This window comes from Bos indicus x Bos taurus, chromosome 14, assembly GCF_003369695.1.
Source record: "Bos indicus x Bos taurus breed Angus x Brahman F1 hybrid chromosome 14, Bos_hybrid_MaternalHap_v2.0, whole genome shotgun sequence".
Classification (NCBI taxonomy): Eukaryota; Metazoa; Chordata; class Mammalia; order Artiodactyla; family Bovidae; genus Bos; species Bos indicus x Bos taurus.
The window spans coordinates 8,067,011-8,085,399 of NC_040089.1; the positions used below are offsets into that span (position 1 = coordinate 8,067,011).

Here is an 18,389-nt window from a genome sequence, read left to right on the forward strand (position 1 = left end):
TTTCACATCACATTCATTCATGTCTGTGCTCAGTTGTGTTCAACTCTTTGAGACCCCATGGACTGTAGCCCACCAGGCTCCTCTGTCCATGGGATTTCCCAGGCAATACTGGAGTGGGTTGCTATTTCCTCTTCCAGGGGATTTTCCCCACCCAGGGATCAAACCCACGTCTCCTGCAGCTTCTGCTTTGTATCGCTGAGCCCCTGGGAAACTCATTTTACATCACAGTACATCTCAATTCAGACCAGCCCCATTTCAGGCACTTTAGTGGCCAGATAACACAGTGACAAAGGAATCAAGCTTTTCAACCTATAATTAAGAAGGAAACTTTTTTTTTTTTAATAGGAAAGTGTGTGAAAAGACCACCCAGTGATAAGCCTGTAATGCTTCTTGCACTTGTATTTAAAAATGTTAACAGGTTTCACTACAATCTTCTATTTTTATTTAAGATTAGTTTAAAATTTATACCACAAAGGATTTCCCTGGTGGTCCAGTGGTCAATGCTCTGCACTTTCCAAAGCAGGGGGCATGAGTTCAATCCCTGATCAGGGAACTAAGATCCCACAAGCTGTGCAGTGTGGCCAGAAAGTAAAAAGTTTTAAACAATTAGCAAACAGTTGCAAAGATAGTACAGAGTTTCCATATATTCCACCCCTAGGTCCCCCTATTATTAACATCACTTGTCACTACGATTCATTGGTCACCACTAACAAATCAACACTGATCTATTACTATTAACTAAACTCCATACTTTCTTGGGATTTCACCATTTTCCCCCATTGTCTGTTTTCATCCTGCCTCCTTTGTTCCCTCTGGTCTGTACGAATTTCTCAGACTTTCCTTGTTTTTGATGACCTTGGCAGTTTTGAGAAGCCCTGGTGGAGCATTTTGCACAACGACGCTCGATTGAGGTTTGTGTGCATGGTGTTCTCATGGTTCATTTGGGGTTCTGAGTTTTGAAAATGAAGAATGCAGACACTCGGTGGCATCCTCATCGCCTTGTGCTGTCAGTATGATTGGTCAACGTGATTTAACAGGGATGAGGTTGACCTTGATCACCTGGCCAAGGTCATGTTTGCTAGGTGTCTCCTATATCAAATCACTTTTTCTGCTTTTCCATACTTGTTCTTTGGAAGCAAGTTACTAAATGCAGCCCACACTTAACACCCTCCTCTTAAATAGCTAGCATGCTGTTTATCTATACTGGCTTTTCTTCATATCCTTGAAGAGTTTCTCAGCATTTGTAATAAGCTGTCAACACTTTTGCAGTCTGCGTCATCATGCAGCAAGTGAGTGGGCAGAGAAGGCGGGGAGGGTGACCGTGTGTGCTGCACATGTCAGAGAGGGAGGCAGGAAGAGCTTTAATGCATACAATAAATCCAGCAAATGACATTGCAGGAGACACTGCTTACACTTCGAAGTGTAATTCTCCAAATGTTCTAACTGTGACAACATCATGCGTTTCTTTATTGATAAGTGAAATAGCCATGTGGAGGTAGGTCTCAATATAATTTCAAGGTAGACTGAAGCGATTTAGCAGCAACAGCAGCAGCAGCAATGAACGTAAAACATCTTAAGAAAACGGCCACAATTGCGATAAGAAAAATACATGTGATTTCAACTGCAGTGTTAAGGTTTATGGACCACATTTAAGTAGGAAGAAATGCTAAATTGCAATTAGAGATGAGATGGTTAGATAGCATCGCCAACTCAATGGACATGAACTTGAGCAAACCCCAGGAGAGAGTGAAGGACAGGGAAGCCTGGCGTGCTGCAGTCACTGGAGTTGCAGAGAGCTGGACACAACTGAATGAACAATGACAATGACAAAAGCAAAGATCCATTTCTCCCTCATCCAAGCACACGACCCCTGAATGTAATCCATGGATCCTTGGTCCAAGGACCTCTAGCTTAAGGGCCCTGCTTTAGACACAGGAGGAGAAGCACACAGGCTCATTCTTTTTCTGCATTCACAGTAAATGCCTTTTCTGTGTCAGGTCCTGTGTGAGAGACAGGAACAAAGGAAATGCAGGCAAGAAGAGTCAGCAGGAAATCACCATCTCAGTGGGCACATACTCGGCACAGGGCCCCCTAGACCTCCCACGATCAGCTCCTGGGAGCTCAGGCTTCCGTCGTCAAGAGAAGTGAATGCTTGCAGGTGTTTGCATGTATCGGATGCTATTTAGAGATGGTTTGCCAGCTGGGGACCTATTTCTGTTCTAGCTGCTTGTTTTGGTTTTGATTCCCAGACCCTTGGGTTTCAGCAGCAGCTGGAAGACCAAGTGTACACCAAGACCAACCACATGCAGGCTCTGTATGGGATAACACAGGCCTCCATCTGCCCCTTCCTCCTTCCCCTTCTTTGATACAACCTTACTACTGGTCATTGGCTGGGTCCCTGCCATACTGTGCTCAGTCGTGTCCAACTCTGCGACCCCATGGACTGTAGTCCACCAGGCTCCTCTATCCATAAGATTCTCCAGGTCAGAATACCAGAGTGGGTTGCCATTTCCTCCTCCAGGGCATCTCCCCAACCCAGGGATGGAACCCATGTCTCTTGCATCTCCTTCGTTGGCAGGTGGATTCTTTACTATTAGTGCCACTTGGGAGGCCCTAAATGTAGCCTAAATCCATGTTGGGCTTCTCAGGCTGCATGAAAACTCAACTGTGTCCCACATGGAATCCAAGGGCAGAAGGGGGAAGTTTGGCTTTCTGAGTTGAAGATGGGATTGGTGAGGAGATAAGCCTCCTGCTTTCTAAGATCAGATTTCCCTGTGTCTCTAAAGCATAAAACCATGGTCCTAACCCAAAGGCTACTTGACCTTCTGGTTCTGGGACTCAGAACTAATCAGGTCTTTGTGTCTTTTAACGAGAAGAATGGGATCAGCCTGATTCAGATGTCTATTTGCTGTCCAATCAACTATGGACATAATAGCATCTCGAGATAATTGCCACTACTGTGATAAGAAAAATACAGATGATTTCAACTGGAGAGGTTAGGGTCTGTGGACCACTTTTGCTATGCTATGCTCAGTTGTGTCTGACTCTATGATCCCAAGGACTATAGCCACCCAGGCTCCTCTGTCCATGGGATTCCCCAGGCAAGAATACTGGAGTGGGTTGCCATTTCCTTCTCCAGGGGATCTTCCACACCCAGGGATTGAACCTGTGTTTCTTGTGTCTCCTGCATTCACTGGTGGATTCTTTACCACTAGCACCAACTGGGAGGCCCACCTTTGGGTCAGAGGAAATACTATGTTCACACACAGCTGCTGACACAACCTCACTACTGGTCATTGGCTGGGTCCCTGCTGCACTGTGCTCAGTCGTGTCCAACTCTGCAACCCATGGACTGTAGTCCATCAGGCTCCTCTGTCCATAAGATTCTCCAGGCCAGAATACGGGACTGGGTTGCCATTTCCTCCTCCAGGGCATCTTCCTAGCCCAGGGATCGAACTGGGTCACTGCTCTGTGCGGTTAGAGGTTAGTTCATGATACTCCAGCCCCTACCCAACGTACACACGGCAGGGATTCCTAGTAATGGATGTGGTTGTAGCAGGTGAATTGCTATGTCTTTTGAAATTAAATCCATCGACAGGCAAACTCACTGTTGAAGAAAAGGCCCTTCCTCATTCCTGCTCTGAAAAATTTCCTGAATGCCCCGCCCTCTGCAGAAAGCACCGACCATGTGACTTCATGATACGGACAGCCTGCAGAGATGGTATCACTAATAACAGTCATATTTAGCATATTTTATGGTTTCTTTTCCCCTTTTTATCTTTATCTGTGAGGTTGAGTTATCCTTACTTCACAGATAAAAAGCTCACAGAGATGAAATGGCTTCTGCAGCCATTTCTAAAATGGACTATATCACTCTAACCTTTGAAAACAATTGGCTGAGCACATAACTCACACAACCACCTGTTGGCATCTTCAGATTATAGAACATGGATTAGTTCCTGGGGCTAACAACGTGGAGGACCTTATCGCTTTTATTGCCTGTGGGGACATTTGTGCACCCGTTAATTAATCCCACCCAGGCAGTGAACTGCTTCTACCGTTTTATCTGGTTCTTAATTCTGTCTCCTTTACTGGCAGGGTGATATGGTTCTCATTGCTATCAATAAGCCAACCTTTAGCAGCTTCCTCTTCCTCTTTATGCAAACTTCCTTACACTTCATTTCACTCCCCTGGTTCCCAAGGCACCCGGCAATAGATCTCTAGAAAAGTTGTGTCCGACTCTTTGTGACAGTCCCATGGACTATAGCCTACCAGGCTCCTCCGTCCATGAAATTTTCCAGGCAAGAGTACTGCAGTGTGTTGCCACTTCCTTCTCCAGGGGATCTTCCCGAACCAGGGATTGAATCCATGTCTCCCGCATTGCAGGCAAATGCTTTACCATCTGAGCCACCAGGGAAGCCCAGTAGATCTCTATCCATCCATCAACCCATGCTCCCCAATCCCTGATATGTGCTAGGCTTAGAAGATGCAGTCATGGTCCCAGACCTCCAGGTACCCACAGGATGCGTGCATGCTAAGTGGCTTCAGTCGTGTCCGACTCTTTGGCACCCCATGGACTGTAGCTCTCCAGGCTCCTCTGTCCGTGGGATTCTTCAGGCAAGAATACTAAAGTGGGTTGCCATTCCCTTCTCCAGGGGATATTCCAGACCCAGGATATTCCAAATCCGAGTTTCCTGTAGTTTCCTACAGCTCCTGCATTGTAGGCAGACTGTTTACCACTGAGTCACGGGGAAGCCCACCCACAGGGTACTTGGGAATATAAAAAGACATTGAATAAATGAGTAAGTGAATGAATGCCAAATGTTCATTTTATATTTACATGAGATGTTTTCCAGTCTCAACACATTTGCCCCCCTGGTCTTTTCTGTATACCAGAATTCCCATTTCTCAGTGCATTTTCAAACTTTAAGCCATTTTTATTGTCATGTATAAAATATCTGGGACCCTAATGTCCACCACCTGCACATTTACTGGGAGTGTTCAATGTTCCATCATTGCCTCATAATAACTGAAAATACAGGAAAACTCACCCAGTCCACTAAGTCACTTTGCTGATGATTTATTGCTTCAAGGCAAAAAGCTACAAACAGGGAATTTGAGCAATGAAAACTCTTCCTCTTCATATTGGATAAACATGTTCCGTGCGACACAAATCATGAGAAAAATGAGGAATGCTGAAAAACATGACAGATTGCCCAAGTGCTGTTTTCCCTCTATGGGGAAATTCTAAGACATTTCTTCATATGTATTTTTCAGTCACTTACAAAAATGGCAGTGTGTGTGTGTGTGTGTGTGTGTGTGTGTGTTAGTCATTCAGTTGTGTCTGACTCTTTGTGACCCCATGGATTGTAGCCCACCAGGCTCCTCTGTCCGTGGGATTCTCCAGACAAGAATACTGGAGTAGGTTGCCATTCCCTTCTTCGGGAGATCTTCCTGACCCAGGGATCAAAACAAGGTTTTCTGCGTTGCAGGCAGATTCTTTAATGTCTGAGCCACCAGGAAAGCCTGAAAATGGCAGTCGAAATACTTAAATATTAAGTCATAGTTTGAAAACAGATATACATACACGCGCACACACACACATATGTATACAATGCAGAAATACACAGCAGGCCATTCTGACCATTCAGGACTCCCAGCTGGGCAGAGTTATTACTTCAGTTACTTTGGGTCAAGATAAGTCTTTAAAAATCAGTGACCTAATTTAATGTAATAGTAACAGATTGCATTACTTCCCCACAATTTGTAGGGATACACAGTATTTAAATGTTAATGAGAGCCTAGATAATCATATCGTTTGAATCTACTTTCTTTGATCACTCTCTGAATCACTTTCAAAGTTAATGTTGCAGCTGTTGTCAGTAAGCCGTTGTCTTGTGCCTTTTGGTTTGCAGGGGTGGGTGGGGGCAGACTAATTGGGCTTAGCATCAGGAGAGATGGCCCAGGCGTGAGACTAACCTTGGTCGGCAGGTCATTAGCTGTGAAGACACTGAGCAAATACTATCTAAGGGCCTCAGCTCTATCTCTAAAATGGGAAATGATGATACTGCCACAGCTCATAGGCTTGCTCTGAGGATTAAATTAGGTATGCAGTAAAGCACCTAGCCTAAAGCCTGGGAAGTGCTCACCAAAGGCTTATGCTAAGGGTTAGCACGCATTAGTGACATGGTAAATTCAGGTCTCCTTTTTCTCACTCATCTTTGCATGCAAGAGATATTCACTCTAAGCACTTATGTGAATTTCTCCACCCAAGTTTGACTATTCTTTTGTTTACCTTTCCTTGATCCCAGGACATGGGGTTACAAGGGTCTGGAGAAGTGGACACTCCAACAGGCCTCATTCAGGCTCTGCCTGGAGGCCTCCCCCAAATCAAGTTGTTGTTGCTGTCCAGTCGCTCAGTCTTGTCTGACTCTTTGCATCTCTGACCCCATGGACTGCAGCACGCCAGGCTTCCCTGTCCTTCACCATCTCCCAGAGCAAGGCAGAGCGGAATAAGCAGAGATCTGGGTTTCAACTTTTGACGGCTGATTCCCCAGACTCTTTGAGTCCCAGACTTTCCATTTATAAAATGGGAAAGAGATGCTTGCTCAAAATTGCTGCCATGATTAGATAATTCAAAAGTTAGCAGAGGGCTTGGCACCAATTAAGCATTCAATAAAGAAATGTTTTTTTCATCTGGTAACTTTTATTGGAACAGGTTGCACCATGGCTCTGTCTCCTTGCCCATGACTTCAAAACACGAAACTGAGACTTCCTCTTTGGGGCCTGCACAGGACAGATTCATTTCTCAAACCAGGGCATTCTGGCCACCCCATCCCACCCATCCCGGGGATGAAAGCCCCAAGTCCCTCATCCAGGCCTTCTATGATCTTGGAAGCCAAGTTCACGTTCCTGAATTGGGAAGCAAATTCAGTAAGAATCTAGTTCTTGGGTGTCTGCTAAATTTCAAAAGGGGTGAGCCCTCACCTGCCCTTGGAAGCTGTGGGTGGCAGGTGATTTCACTCTACAAAAATCCAACATGATCCATGTGGACTTACAGGAAAGATTATTCATGGAGTAAATTCTCTTCCCTGGTGGTTCAGTGGTAAAGAATCTGCCTGCCAATGCAGGAACCGTGGGTTCGATCCCTGGGTTGGGAAGATCCCCCGGAGAAGGAAATGGCAATCCACTCCAGTATTCTTGCATGGAAAATCCCATGGACAGAGGAGCCTGGTGGGCTACAGTCCATGGGGGCTGAAAAAGAGTCAGACACGAATGAACACCCGAACAACAAAATTCTCTTCACAAAAGAACTCTCGGGCTTTTTTTTCTTTCAATGAACACGTGCCTTTCTTTTGATATTAAATGTCTCTTTTTCTATGGCATTTCAGATTTGGCTGATAAAAATTAGATTGTCATGTACCTTTGGAAGAAAGAGATCTTCTGAACACATGTAGGGACACATACACAATTTCTTTTATTCATCAAATACACATTGAGCACCACTGAATGCCTTGCACCAGGCATTCAGGAGGTCACAGTAAAGAGGACACATTTTCAATCCCTTTCCCCTGTCTAGGAATCCCTCTGCTCATTATTCAGAATTCCCTCATGAAAAAGGCACCGTCCTTCAGTCTGCAGCATCAGGTAACGAAATCATCTTCAAATACACAGTGAGAGCTGGTTCTGATTTGAAGGAGGGAATGATCTAGAGGGGAGTCGTGGATTTCAGTTTATCCTAGATTTTGTCTGATGCTCAGACATCTAAATAATCTGAAAGTCAGATACACTCTTCTCTTGGGAAAGAAGCTGGAGAGACAGTAATAAGAACCAAAAATGACAGGGAGAAGTCGCTTATCCTGACATGTTTTCCTGCTCTGATGCCCTTGGAAGCTCTAAAAGTTGAGGGAAAATAAGGGTTACGGAGTCAATCCAGCTTGGATTTGCATCCTGACTACCCCACTGACCCGCTGGGTGACTTCGGTCAAGCTCCCTTACCTCACTGAGCTTCCATTTCACATTTGTAAGAACAGAAATAATCATGGGCCCTTCTCAACACGACTTCCCAGTTTCCATGAGCTAGTGTAACGGTGCACATAAAGTGCTGAGAACAATGTCTGACATGTAGAAGGTACTAAATAAATGTAGCAGTAAATATTTATACTTTACTAATAAAATAAATAATAGCCTCATTTCCATTAATAACAACTTTCTCTTCCTTTTAGCATCAAACCCTTTTGGCTTTTCATCCCTGTTAAATATACTTCTGTTTTGAAACAACTGGTAAACTTCTGTCTTTGTACCAGAACTGAGCTTTATGGATCAGTAGACCCACAGTCTGCAAAATGGGTCCCTGAGGCAGAAAGACACATGCCCTGGGCCCAGGGACTCTTGCCACCCCAGGGTGACACAGACTGGACCCACTTCTTGGTTTGTGAACCCACTTCTTGTTTTGACTCACACTCAACCTGGACCCAAGGTTCCCTCAGAGCAGAAGGCTATCACAGGACACCACTCTGAGGGGTCAGAGATGTCGTCCGAGGGGACCCACCAAGTCCTACAACGCCCCAGCATGCAGATGGTCAGGTGTGAGGAGGAGGCTGGCTGAGTGCCCAGTGCCCTGCCCTGTCCGGGAGCAGCAGATTCAGTGCAGGGCTCAGTCGCTCCTTCTGAAAATAGACTGACCATGCTCTGACCCTGGTGACCAGGGACTTCTCCCAGGAACAAGAGGAAGTTTATCAGCTTGCATTTCTCACTGGGATGAGCCCAATGTACACCCTTCAAAGTGCAGGGGTGAAGAGAAACTTAACTGAAATGGGTGAACAGAAACTTAACTGCAACAATGCCTGGATTCATGGACACAACTGTCCATCCAAAAACCGAAACCAAACAACCATTCACCTCATTTAGCAAATATTCGGTGACCATGGTAGGCACAGGTCTTTAGAATGAGAGAGAGCTTTGGTATGCAGTGGTCAAAACTGCTAATTAGGGTCCTTCTTGGCAGGGCCCGAAGAATGGACCAGTCCACTGTCCTAAATCCCCTCTATCCTTCTGAATGGGCCCAGAGAGTCTGGTGGTTTGGTATCTAAAGAAGGAATTAGTGATACCGAAGATCTAGCTGATTCTGTTCCTTGGGACTTGGATCCAGCAGGACTTCCAGTGACTCAGACAGGCCGGATCGGGCTCGTGTATTGTCCAGAGCCGGGCACTTTCTTTGGAGTGTATGTGGGCCACTGCCAAGGAGAAGACCCACTGTCTGGGCCTGAGTGTGCCTCGATGGGTGCTTTGGATGGGTGGAGACAGGACAAGGGGTCATGGGCCTGGGCCTGGATCTGGGTCATTGGAAACGAGTGGGAAGTGGACAAAAGAAGGCTCAGTTGGGGCCTCAGAAGGCTGGCTGCTTTACAAGCACTGGGTCAGCCTCGAGCCCAGGTTCTGTGGCTGCTTAATTGGCAATCTCTGAGAAGTCAGGGTAGGAGTCCAAGTCGGCAAAAATATCGTTGGGATTTCGACAGCTCAGATTGCAGAAGCAAGCGTTAATCCACAGGGCCTGGCGGGAGAAGCCGGGCCCATCGGGACACTGGAAGGAGATGCTGATGGTCTTGGACTTGTAGGGGATACAGCACCGGCTGTCGGTGCACACCCCGCAGTACTTGGGCCGGTAGGTGCGTGTGCTGGTGCAGCCGGCCAGCGTGAAGTTCACGGGCGCTTCTGGCTGGTACACGGCCAGACACTTCTTCCCTTCCTGCGGGAAAGGAGGTTTCAGTTGAGATGCTCAGAGGATCAACAGTTTCAGCTCCAAGCCCTCAATTCTTCCCTTTTCACTCGCCATGCACCCCATCTTACTTTCAGATCTGCAGCATCTTCAAACTAGGAAGGATCACCCCAAAGACAAACAGACCCAGCTGTATTATGCAAGAGGAAACCGAGGGCACAAAGGGACTGCCTTGCCACGGGGCAGCTCTCTCAACCTGCAATTTCCCTTCTTTCCTGCCTCTGCCTTGCCAATGCCCAGGTCAGTTTCTCCAACACAGGATGACTTTGTGGGCTCCTTCAGCCTGCCAAGCGCCCCCTGCTGGTTAGGGGTAGAGCCATCATGGCCTCCAAGACTGGACTCATTTAACCCTAAACTCCTCCTCCTCTGCCTCCCATAGACTCTCACACATACTTTTCATGCAACTTATTCAATTGGACTGGCATTATTTAAAGGGAGCTCTGTGGGGATATGGGCCACTCAAGGGCGAGGCTCTTTCTGCATCCCTACAGTCTAGTTTTCTGCCTGGTACATGGCTGTTGTTTAGTTGCTAAGTTGATTCTGATTCTTTTGAGACCCCCATGGACTGTAGCCCGCCGGACTCCTCTGCCCATGCAATTTCTCAAGCAAGAATACTGCAGTGGGTCTCCATTTCCTTCTCCAGGAGATCTTTCCGACCAAGGGATCGAACCCATGTCTCCTGCATTGGCGGGTGGGTTCTTTACCACTGAGCCACCAGGGAAGCCCCAGTAGGCATGTACTAAACTCGTTGAATGAATGGCTGTTCTGGTCAACTATGTACCAGCACCCTGCCTGAAATGAGGGTAGAACAGATCCAGGCAATGTGTGGGCCTGAAGCTTATACAGTCTGATAGCTATCTGCAGTGAAAGTCACTCAGTCATGTCCAACTCTTTTCGACCTCATGGGCTATACAGTCCATGGGATTCTCCAGGCCAGAATACTGGAGTGGGTAACCTATCCCTTCTCCAGGGGATCTTCCTGACCCTAAACGCCTGCCCCTCTCTGGGAGGCGGACCCACCTTGATGTGTGGCCGGAGGTCCACGTCACACGGCCGCAGGTTGCAGAGGCGGCTCTCCTGCTCAGGCCAGCACCGGGTGTTGACATTGGAGATGCGGGTGGAGACCCCCAGGCCGCAGCTGGTGGAACAGGGGCTCCAGGGGCTGGTGTACGCAATGCAGTTCTTGTGCCACGGCTCTATCTCATCCATGTTCCCTGCAGATGGGGACCAGGTACCTGGTGATTTCCCAGTCTCCATCAGCCCCCCAATCCCTGCCGTCACAACCCTAAGGGCTGGGGTCCCTGAACCTCAGCGAGTGGGCAGTCCCTCTGCTTGGAGGTCAAGTTGGCTTCTAACTAGCACGGGTCCCCAGGGAGAAGAGAACTTGTCATGAGTTCCTCATACTTCTCCAGAGTGAGGACCATCTTTAGAGAGAGGTGACCTGAGTCCAATCCCTGCTCAACCACCTACAGGCTGTGTGATTCTAGACAACTTACTCTGGGCCTCAGGCTCTTCTCTGGAACAATAACATCTGCCCTGCGGGGCTGGTATGGCAATAAAAGGGTCCAGATATTGACCAAGTACACATCAGGCATCTGCAAGGTGCTGGGAATAAAAGGGTAAAAGACACCGGTCCTGCCCCTGCAGAGATGACATTATCTGGGGAAGGTCAAGGGAAGTGCCTGCCCCAGTGCTAGAACTTCATCTGAGTGATGCTCAGGGCATCGTGGCTAAGGGGACACGCAGGCTTCAGGGGCAAATTGTCTGAGTTCAGCTCTTAGCGCCGCCCCTTAGCATCTGGATAGCTTCCAATAAACTGGCTCCCACCTCCGAGCCCCAGGCTCCCCACCTGTAAGTGGGGTTGACAACAGCACCTCCCTGCCTCCTGTCCCTGGTTATGGATAGAAAATACAGGTTCAGGCATGTGACAGGGCTCAAAAGCTGTCCCCATCCTTAGTAAGCCCTCAGGAAGTGGGAACTGAACCCCAACCCTTGGCTGGTTCTTTCAATGGATGTATCCTGGCAAGCAGAACACGGCGAGTGCTCCTAAGTGTCTAAGAAATGGAGTGAGCTGAGAGGTGGAGATAGGTGAAGAGCCAGGGAGACCAAGGAGCCATCTCACAGAGGGATGGAGCAAGATACACAAGAAAAGGACTTGTGTATTTTTATCAGGAAGCCGGTCCTTCTTGATAAAACACAAGCCCAGAAGCCAGAGAGGGGAGCCTGCACGGAGAGACAGCAGGTGCGCTGGGGAGATGGATCTACGAATGCAGGGATGAATGAGTGAGAGAAGAGGATGCTGGGAGACAGGAGACAGCAGAGGCCTTTGAGGACGGACGGACTGAAGAGAGGAGGCGGGATGGGAGGGAGGCGGCGGTGGGGAAGGATTTGCCGAGGAGGATAAAAGGCTTTGGTTTTTAGGTCACCCACTCGGCAGTGCTCGGTCAGGCGGCGGTCACTGGGCCACACACACTGATGCGGTGGGCAGGCGGCCGCCGCCGCCCCCGGCCCGACCCGGTGGCTCTGTTCTAGGAGGCCCGCTGGGGACCGACTGAGCTCGCCATCCCCTCCTCCGCGGGCTGGAGCGGCCCTCCCCGCGCCCCGCGCCCGTGCCCGCACCCACCGGAGGTGCCCGTGTGGCGCGGCGCCGTCTTGCGGGGCCTCCTGGCGTCGTCTTCGCACACCCACTGCTCGCAGCAGCGCCCGGGCAAGCTCACCCGCTGGGGCCGACGGCACCAGAGGCGCGGGGGCCGCGCGCGGAGGCACAGCGGCGTGCAGCCCACCGCGCCGCCCACGCACGTGCAGTTGTACTTGCAGTTGGGCTGGAAGGACTGGCCGTTGTTGTAGCGCACGCCGTCCAGCACGCAGCCCACGCCAACCACCTCTGCGGACACAGGCGCAGAGGGTCAGGCCGGCCGAGGGGCTAGGCGGACCCGCAGGGCAGCCCCCTGCCGCTGCATCACGCGCCCCCGCACCCCACCCCACACCCCACCCCCCGGGGTCCCCATCGTGGAGAAGGGCCTGGCCCGCTGCTCTGGCCAGTTTGGTGGGACCTGAGCGGGGGGTGTGGCAGCCCATTTAACCTGCGCAGAAACACCCGGTGCTGTCTGGAGGGCTGGACGGAGGGGTGGGAGGCTACAGCCTGGCCAGGACTGGGACCCCAGGCAGCTAGCCCGGTGTCCTGTCCCAGCAAGTGGCACAAAGCCTGGTCCTGACAGTTATCCACCTCGAGGGTCACAGTTTGTGAGAGGAGGCCGAGGCGATGGGAAACCCGTCACAACACTTTGGAAGAGACTGGGTTCATTCAATGCCTGTTTGTGGCGTGTGGTAGGTGGTGGGGATTTAGTAGTGAAGGAAGGAGACAAAAGCCTCGCCCTCAATGAACTTGTGCTTGTGTGCTTAGTCACTCAGTCGGATCCGACTCTTTGGGACCCTATAGACTGCAGCCCGCCAGGCTCCTCTGTCCATGGGGATTCTCCAGGCAAGAATACTGGAGTGGATTGCCATGCCCTCTTCCAGGGAATCATCCCAATCCAGGAACTGAACCCAGGTCTCCCGCATTAATGGCAACCCACTCCAGTATTCCTGCCTGGAAAATCCCATGGACAAAGGAGCCTGGTCGGCTACAGTCCATGGGGTCGCAAAGAGTCCACACTGAGCGACTTCACTTTCACTTTTCACTTTCATGCATTAGAGAAGGAAATGGCAACCCACTCCAGTGTTCTTGCCTGGAGAATCACAGGGACGGGGGAGCCTGGTGGGCTGCCGTCTATGGGGTCGCACAGGGTTGGACACGACTGAAGCGACTTAGTGGCAGCAGCAGCAGCAGAGCGTTGATGGGGACATGAAAGCAGGGAGTTGGGAGAGGGAGGGGCAAGGTTGCAGATTTAAACAAGGTGGGTAGCCAGGGCCTCAGAGAGGTGATGATGTTTCAGCAAAGATAGAAAGGAGGCAGGGAGCTGAGCTGCCCAGGTGTTGGGAGAGAAGCCTTCTAGGCAGGGAAGGGACGTAGGCAGCTGGGAAGGCCTGGGGTGGGAAAGGGTAGGGGAGGGAGGGACAAGGGCTGGAGGCAGGAGAGAGAGGGCTTCCCCGGAGGCTCAGAGGAAAACGCAAAGCTCTTAGAGCCTGGAACTCCGGTTGATACACAGTATGTGCTCAGTGAGTAATGATGAATCAGTGATATGAATTATGCTTCACAAAAACCTTGATGGTGCTGAGTTGAGGACAGACCGACGGGGTTTGGAAAGAGTCAGAAGGTCATGCTGGGGAGTCCAGATAAGAGGCGGTGGTGCTTGGACCAGAGATGGGCAGCCAGGAGGAGAAGGGCCCGCTTCTGGGTCTATTTGGAGGGACTCGCTGACAGGTGGGATGTGAGGATGAGAGGAGAATCAGGAAGGACTCCTAGTTCTATGTCCCAAGCCCTGGAAGGAGGGGGATGCTCTGTCCTCAGAAGAGCAAGGTTGGGGTGGGTGGCCTCAAGCTCTTCCCTAGACTCGAGATGCCTGGTTGACTTCAGAGTGGAGCCAGTTCTGCAAGCTTGGAGCTCCAAGAAAGATGTGGGAATACTGGGCTCTGGCCAGCATCCCAGCCTTCCATGTCAGTCCCATTCTGAGGACGGTGTCTAGAAGTGCAGACAGAGATGCCAGGGCAGCCAGGGTGCTCACCCCAGGAGGGCTGGTCTGCCAGTAGTTCCAGTGTATCTCCTGGATTCACCTGAAGCTGAACCATCACCACCATCATCATCCCTGTATCTCACAGGAGGGAAGGTTCTTGGTCACCCGACCCGCTTTGTGTTAGGCTTCCTTGCATTGCTGACTTCATCTCAGAAGGAAAAGGGACCATGTCATCACCTGCATTTTCACCTGCTGCACACCTGCGTCTCAGTGAGGTTGAGTCACACACCTGAAGAGACAGCGCTCGGCTCAGCGGAGCGGAGGGGACAGGATCACAGCCTGTGGGGATGCTGGGGTGACTGCTGGCTTTCCTGGGAGGTGATTGATCTGGGGGAGGAGGGACGGGCAGGAAGGGCGCTAACACTGCCCGTCCCATCTGGAGCCAGGCACCATCTGATAAGTAACCTCACGCAGTCTCACGGTGACTGTCCTAGAAGAGCTTTGTTTTCTTTCTTTGGCAGAGGGGGAGCTGGGTGGGTGAGGGGAACAGTGATTCGTCTGCTCAAGGCCCCCCAGCTGGTGTCTGATGAGGCTGTACCCCCCCAAGCTCTGACTCCACTGTCCATTTCCTTCCATCGGATACCAGTAAAGGAGGGGAAATAGGAAAGCAAAACAGTGAGTGAATCACCTAGTGAATCACTCGTCTTTTGTTCTGAGTCAGCCTGGCCTCGCCCTCTCACTCCAGGGACAGAGTGCGCTCGTGTGTTGGTGGATGGGAGATGGAGTGCTGAAGGCAGTCTCTGCCCCTGGGTGTGGGAACTTTGGGTGGCAAGGGCACTGCTGGGTGCTGGGAGCCTTTGCACAGTGGTTCTCATCGCCAGCGGCACAATGGCACTACCCAGGGGGGCTCTTTAAAATCATGATGCCCACACCACACCCCAGTACCTGGGGGTGGACCTGGGCTTCGGTATTTTTAGTTTTTTATTTTTTGGCCTTGGTAGCTCCGCAGGTGAATCCAGTTTGCAGCCAAGATTGGGACCATTTGCCTCCGGAAGTTGTTCACAGTCTCCTGGGAGGTTTGGGAGGTGGGGGCAAAGATGGATGGTGGGTGGCAGCGATGGCCCTACCAGCGGACTCTGGCACCCCTTCCTTATTCGGTTTCTTTACAGCTGATTGAAGGACCAGCTTCTGATCAGATGGGGAAGCTGGCCAAGCCTCCTTCACCATTCAGACTTTCGGGTCCATTCAGGCATGACCTGGTGGGCTTTCCTCTTATTGAGGGACTTCTGGGAATTCAAGTCGCCTTGCTGTGCCACCCAGACCTTTACTCTTCTCGCTCCACCCCTGGTCAGCTTCCTGGGAGCAAGGACAGTGGGCCATGCCTTGTTGTAACCCCACTGATGTACCATCACTAACCTGTGTTCATTATGGGTGAATGAATCAGTGGGTAGAGGGATGGAAATCAGGTGGGGTTAGCCCTACTCTGTATTGGGCTTCTCCCATGTATCAAGTACTTGACATCCGAACCACCCAAAGAGGTAGGCATTATTCATTGCATTTTCCTTGATGAGGAAACTGACATTTAAAAAGGTTAAGCAGTTTCCCTAAACCCATTGTGTTGGTTGATTATGTTGCTGAGGTTTGAACTTAGGTTGTCTAGCTTCAAACACCATGTGTGGATTTTCTGTTCCTTTACTCATCAGAGGAGGGAGTCAGAGCTTGAAACTAGCCCTGCCCCCCAAACTCTGAGGATAACCCTAGACAAAGCTAAGGGGACGTTTACAAAGGAAATTTGAAGCAATATTCAAGAGCAACTGATCACATTTTAGGCTCCTGTGAAATTCTTTGTTTAGCCTCAGCCATCATACAGAGTTGGTTCGATCAAGCTCCTTAAGTGACGTGCCCATGATCACGTAGCCAGCAAGTGGCAGAGCCAGGATTCAAAACCCCAAGCCTGTCTGCCTGTACATGTCATGATCCTTCCAGCAAACCACACTGCCCTCAATCCTGACCCAGTTGCACTGAATGCAGACTCATATTTGCACAACCAAAATAGCCAAACAGTTTAATTCGGAGGTCACTCTCTGCCCACAGATGTGTTTAGCTTGGCTCATGGAGTGTGTTTTAAAAATGTTTTGAATGCGTTGCCAGAATTACAAATCATACATGAACCTGGATTTTGTTTTCTGGATTCTCTTGAAAGGTGAGTAGGCTAGACCAGATCAGGCTCCCTTTTCTGCCTGACCTCAGTGGCTAAAGGTTACGTGCATTAGTCTGCCGTAGTCCCCACCATGCCCTCTTTGAGTCGTTTACGGCACTCTTGCAATTTGGTTTTTACTGCCTTGTCCTGGCCTAATTACAAGCACATCGCTAAGGACAGATTTAGCCTGTCCTGGGGAATGTCCATTGGTTGTTGGCCATCTGCTAACAGATTTTTCTATGTAAATAACCTCTTCTTTCTTTTTCCCCTCTGGCCCCCAAATATCTCCTTCTCTATAGCTCTCAGACCCTGGACTATTTTCTTTACTGCATTAGGGTTCCATGAATTTAGACACTATGGCAGTATTTCTGAGAAGATGTTCCATAGAACATGGGGGAATCGTATGTGTGTGTGTCTGTGTGTATATGGTGTGCAGGTGGGTGATTGGGTAAAAATCTGCCTGGAAAAAAGTATTCACTGTGCAAACAAGTTTAAAAAGTCTTCCTATGATAGCTCTGTTTTTGGAATTTCACAATGGATGTGGACATTTGACACCTCTGAAAAAGTCTGTCCCCTTGTTGAACCTTATTTATTCCAAGGTCTGTAGACCTCTGTGACTGGAGAACCCTTGGCCCATGTCATATTTATTACAGTATCCTGAAATCCACCGTCTGCTTTCCAAATGCAAGGAAAGAAGCTACACGGAGACTCATGATGAGGGGGAACCGAGAGGCTATGTTGAGTGAAGAGGTGACGTATAAGGAGGTAGGGGAGTGGAGTAGAGCGAGGTGATTTTCCAGGTCCTGGGTGGTAGAGACAGGCAGGAGAGGCACTTGTGGGTCCGCAGAGTCTATGGGTCCATGAGAGAATGTCTATAAAATTGTGGTGCCTGGCATGTGGTGAGGTGTCAGTGCAACTTTAGAGACTCATATAGTCACAATGAGTTGCCTTGAAGGACAGCTGTAAAGAGGGAAAGAAAGGAAACAGTCCCGTAGAAGTGGAGGGGACTCTGGTGCAAGAGGGCTCAGCCTGGTCTCCTCACCTGGGTACGGGGAGAGAGTATGTGAACGACTGTACACTGTGGCCGTCAGTCTCAGAGCCGAGTATGAGTGTCACCCAGGGAGCTTGTTGAAAGTTGTCGATTCCCACCCCCACTGCCAAAGAACTGGAGTGAGTGGGGTGGGGCTCAGAAAAACATTTTTAACCAACATGTCAGATGATTCTATGCAGATGGAATCTGCAAGCTCTCTTTGAACACGCTAGTTTGTGGGGCTAATAAGTCTCTGTAAAAGGGGGCAACATGGAAAGATGGGAGAATCAGTGATGGTTACTTGGAACGCAAGATGACTTGATATGAAGGTTGAAGCAGGAATTAATGTCAAAAGAGCAGAAGGTGCTCATAGATTAACCATAAATCCATAAGTATCTTGACTTGAAATTATATGTATAATCCTCATCAATGACACTTCAGGAAATATAATGAGTTAGCTGAAGATACAGAGAAGGCAATGGCACCCCACTCCAGTACTCCTGCCTGGAAAATCCCATGGATGGAGGAGCCTGCTAGGCTTCAGTCCACGGGATCGCTAAAAGTCGGACATGACTGAGTGGCTTCACTTTCACTTTTCACTTTCATTCATTGGCGAAGGAAATGGCAACCCACTCCAGTGTTCTTGCCTGAAGAATCCCATGGACGGAGAAGCCTAGTGGGCTGCAGTCCATGGGGTCGCACAGAGTTGGACACGACTGAAGCGACTTAGCAGCAGCAGTAGCAGTAGCTGAAGATAAGAGAGTCTGC

General features: G+C 49.6%; 1 protein-coding gene across 2 annotated transcripts in view; it reads right to left on the reverse strand.

Moving 5' to 3' along the window:
- Nucleotides 1-7,454: 7,454 nt before the first annotated feature.
- Nucleotides 7,455-18,389, reverse strand: part of CCN4 (cellular communication network factor 4) — a 32,247-nt gene continuing 21,312 nt past the window's right edge. The window contains exons 3-5 of one of the 2 annotated variants that reach the window (XM_027560792.1): nucleotides 12,402-12,662; nucleotides 10,799-10,992; nucleotides 7,455-9,748 (exon numbers count right to left, since the gene is read on the reverse strand). In XM_027560792.1, the coding sequence (XP_027416593.1) occupies nucleotides 9,449-9,748; nucleotides 10,799-10,992; nucleotides 12,402-12,662 (755 nt within the window). In that variant the 3' untranslated portion in view covers nucleotides 7,455-9,448. The remainder of the gene's footprint in view (nucleotides 9,749-10,798; nucleotides 10,993-12,401; nucleotides 12,663-18,389) is intronic. The other variant, XM_027560793.1, reaches the window with a different exon arrangement.